The following is a 3,181-nucleotide window of genomic DNA, read 5'->3' as shown; positions in this document are numbered from 1 at the left end:
TGTAAAACAAACACCCTGGTCAGCCTCACCGACCAGACTGTGGCATCACACACCTTTAATCCAAGTAGCCAAACTAGTTTGTCATAGACACTGGGCGGGTTTGATACATGCCCTTAATCCCCGCCCTAGAGAGGTTATAAAAGACAGGAGGAGACAGCTCTCAGCCAGTCTCATTCTGAGGATTCCTGGAGGCAGGATCGCCGCCATACTCGGACTGAAGGAGTCTCACACATTTCAAATAGTATATATTGTCATTTTAAAATAAATCATTTTTGCTCTTCCTCGCTTGTTTTCCGCATAGGTGGGTTGCGGCCGAGAGCGCAAAGAAACCAAAAGGCGAACGCGCCGCTCCCTGCCGCTCTGCTCCGGGAAGCTGTACCTCGCCAGCCCACAGACTGAACAGAACTCTTTTAGTACAGCAAGCATCTGTTGGAGGAGAAACTCCCAAGGAATCAAAGATGAGTAAGAGCAAAGACGATGCGCCTCATGAACTGGAGAGCCAGTTTATCTTACGATTGCCCCCAGAATATGCCTCAACTGTGAGGAGGGCGGTGCGGTCTGGACACATCAACCTGAAGGACAGACTGACCATTGAGTTACACCCTGACGGGCGGCATGGAATTGTCAGGGTGGATCGAGTGCCCTTGGCCGCAAAATTGGTAGATTTGCCTTGTGTTGTGGAAAGCTTGAAAACCATCGACAAAAAAACCTTTTACAAGACAGCTGATATCTGTCAGATGCTTGTATCCACAGTAGATGGTGACTTATACCCTCCTGTGGAGGAGCCGGTTGCCGCCGCTGATCCCCAAGAAAGCAAGGAAAAAGATGAGGACAAAGAGAAAACGTTTGTTTGGAACCATGGAATCACTCTACCTCTAAAAAATGTCAGAAAGAGAAGGTTCCGGAAGACAGCAAAGAAGAAGTATATTGAGTCTCCCGATGTGGAAGAAGAAGTGAAGCGGTTGCTGAGTACCGATGCTAAAGCTCTCAGCACTCGTTGGGAGATAATTGCTGAAGATGAAACAGAGGAGACCGAAAATCAAGGCCTCGATATCTCCTCTCCAGGAATGTCTGGCCACAGGCAGGTCCATGACTCATTAGAACTCGATGAGCTTCGAGAGATATTCAATGACCTCAGCAGCAGCAGTGAAGATGAGGAAGATGTCAACATCATTGACACCGAGGAAGATCTGGAGAGGCAGCTACAAGACAAGCTCAATGAGTCAGATGAACGGCACCAAGAAAATGAAGGAACCAACCAATTGGTTATGAGAATTCAGAAACAGATTGATTACATGAAAGGCAAGCTCCAGGGGACCCGAGACAGGGCAAAGCGCCAGGAGGATCTCATCATGGAAGTAGAAAACTTGGTTCTCAAGAACAGGTTTCAGGCTGTTCTGGATGAACTCAAACAGAAAGAAGACAGGGAGAAGGTGCAGCTTAGTTCTTTGCAGGAAGAACTAGAATTACTCCTAGAGAAGTGAGAATGTTGATTTCTGTTCTTTGACTGGTCAGCTTGAGAAAATATTTATTTTCATAATACGATCTCAGAATTATTCTCTATAGTGTTAGGAGTTTTGTTGAATTTTGTTGGCTGTTTTTAGAAATGTTAGCAAGGTTTTCATTCTTTAGGAAGTATGGTTACATGGGCAGGTGTAGGTGTAAGATCAGTGAACAGTTGAACTTTCATTGTTCACCATAGGACATTATTACATTTGTCTCTTTTCCAGAAGTTTTTATTTCTATTCTGTGATGCTAAGATCAGTAAGAAGCTAGCCTATGGGCAGTGAATTTATTTTTATTTTTTTAATGTATGTATACAGTAGCTATTTTATTAGCTACCCAGCAAGTTTCCATGTATAGAAATGTAAGTTTTTGCACAAGTTGTTTCTTGCACAATAAAAGTTCCCAGTGTTTTTTTGGTACATTTATTTATTCATTTACTTTTGTAGGGGGCCCCAGTTTTTGCATTATAAAAAAAAAAACAAAAAAATCATTTTCAGATTTAAAAACTCAAGAGTGGGACTTGATTGGGGGAGGGAGAGGGAAGGGGAGGCAGCTGTGGGGAAGAGACAGAAATCTTTAATTAATAAATAAAACAAAACTAAAAAAAAATAAATTAAAAAAAAAACTCAAGAGTGGCAGCTGGGCATGGTGGCACATGTCTAGACACAGAGGCGGGTAGATTTCTGTGATATCAAGATCAACCTGGTCTATTGTAATTGTAAAAATAAAACACTGCACTGTTCCCTGAGGGTTGGCCTTCGAAGCCCTGCACATAGAGCCCTTTTCCAGCTCTCCATAGCTTCCATATGCGATGAAGCCACAGCATTCTGGAGACAGTGACGATTAACAAGCTATGTAGTGAGGGCCCCAGGCCCACCCACCACCCCCAGAGACACATTCCATTAATAAAGATTTGGCTGGCAAAAAGAAAACACAAAAAAACAGGATCTCATTATGTGTCCTTGGTTGTTCTTGGAACTCACAATGTAGATCAGGCTGGTCTCAAATGCAGGTAGATCTCTTCCTGCCTCTGTCTCTTGAGTGCTGGATTAAGGATACGTGCGGACGTGCCTACCACGAGATGCCCGACACGATACCACAATACGATTATGGGATGTGGTGTCTAGAAAGACAAGAGTGACATTTGCGAATTATAAGAAATCTGTCATGGCTGTGGTCTTACACCCACGACATTACACATTTGCATCTAGGTCTCCAGATAACATAAAGCAGTGGAGGTTCCCTGACGGAGGCTTCCTTCAGAATCTCTCCGGTCACAACGCCATCATCAACACGCTGGCAGTCAATGCCGACGGAGTACTGGTGTCTGGAGCTGACAATGGCACCATGCACCTTTGGGACTGGTGAACTGGCTACAATTTTCAGCGGGTCCATGCTGCTGTCCAGCCTGGGTCTTTGAACAGTGACTCGGGAATATTTGCTTGTGCTTTTGATCAGTCAAAAAGCCGGTTGCTAACAGCAGAAGCTGATAAAACCATCAAAGTTTACAGAGAGGACAAGAACGAGACAGAAGAAACTCACCCAGTCAGCTGGAAACCAGAGATTATCAAGAGGATAATCTGAGTAAATTGGGAGCATGGGGACCTTGGGGGATGGTTGAAGGGAGGAGGGGAGAGGCCAGGAGTGGAGCAGAGAAAAATGTAGAGCTCAACAA

General features: G+C 44.5%; 1 protein-coding gene across 1 annotated transcript; it reads left to right on the top strand.

Moving 5' to 3' along the window:
• Positions 1-351: 351 nt before the first annotated feature.
• Positions 352-1,484, top strand: LOC126494528 (transcription initiation factor TFIID subunit 7-like). Its single transcript, XM_050131922.1, has one exon. The coding sequence runs from the start codon at positions 459-461 to the stop codon at positions 1,482-1,484; it is 1,026 nt and encodes a 341-aa protein (XP_049987879.1). The 5' UTR covers positions 352-458.
• The last annotated feature ends 1,697 nt before the right edge of the window (positions 1,485-3,181 follow it).

This window comes from Alexandromys fortis, unplaced genomic scaffold (genome assembly GCF_014885135.2).
Source record: "Alexandromys fortis isolate MF-2015 unplaced genomic scaffold, M_Fortis_MF-2015_v1.1 scaffold_302, whole genome shotgun sequence".
Lineage (NCBI taxonomy): Eukaryota > Metazoa > Chordata > Mammalia > Rodentia > Cricetidae > Alexandromys > Alexandromys fortis.
Note: the sequence above shows the minus strand (reverse complement) of the source record. Positions and strands in the feature narration are given on the sequence as shown.

What these genes read in the sequence shown, in the direction of transcription:
- LOC126494528 (XM_050131922.1), top strand. Translation starts at nt 459, where the DNA reads ATGAGTAAGAGCAAAGACGATGCGCCTCATGAACTGGAGAGCCAGTTT.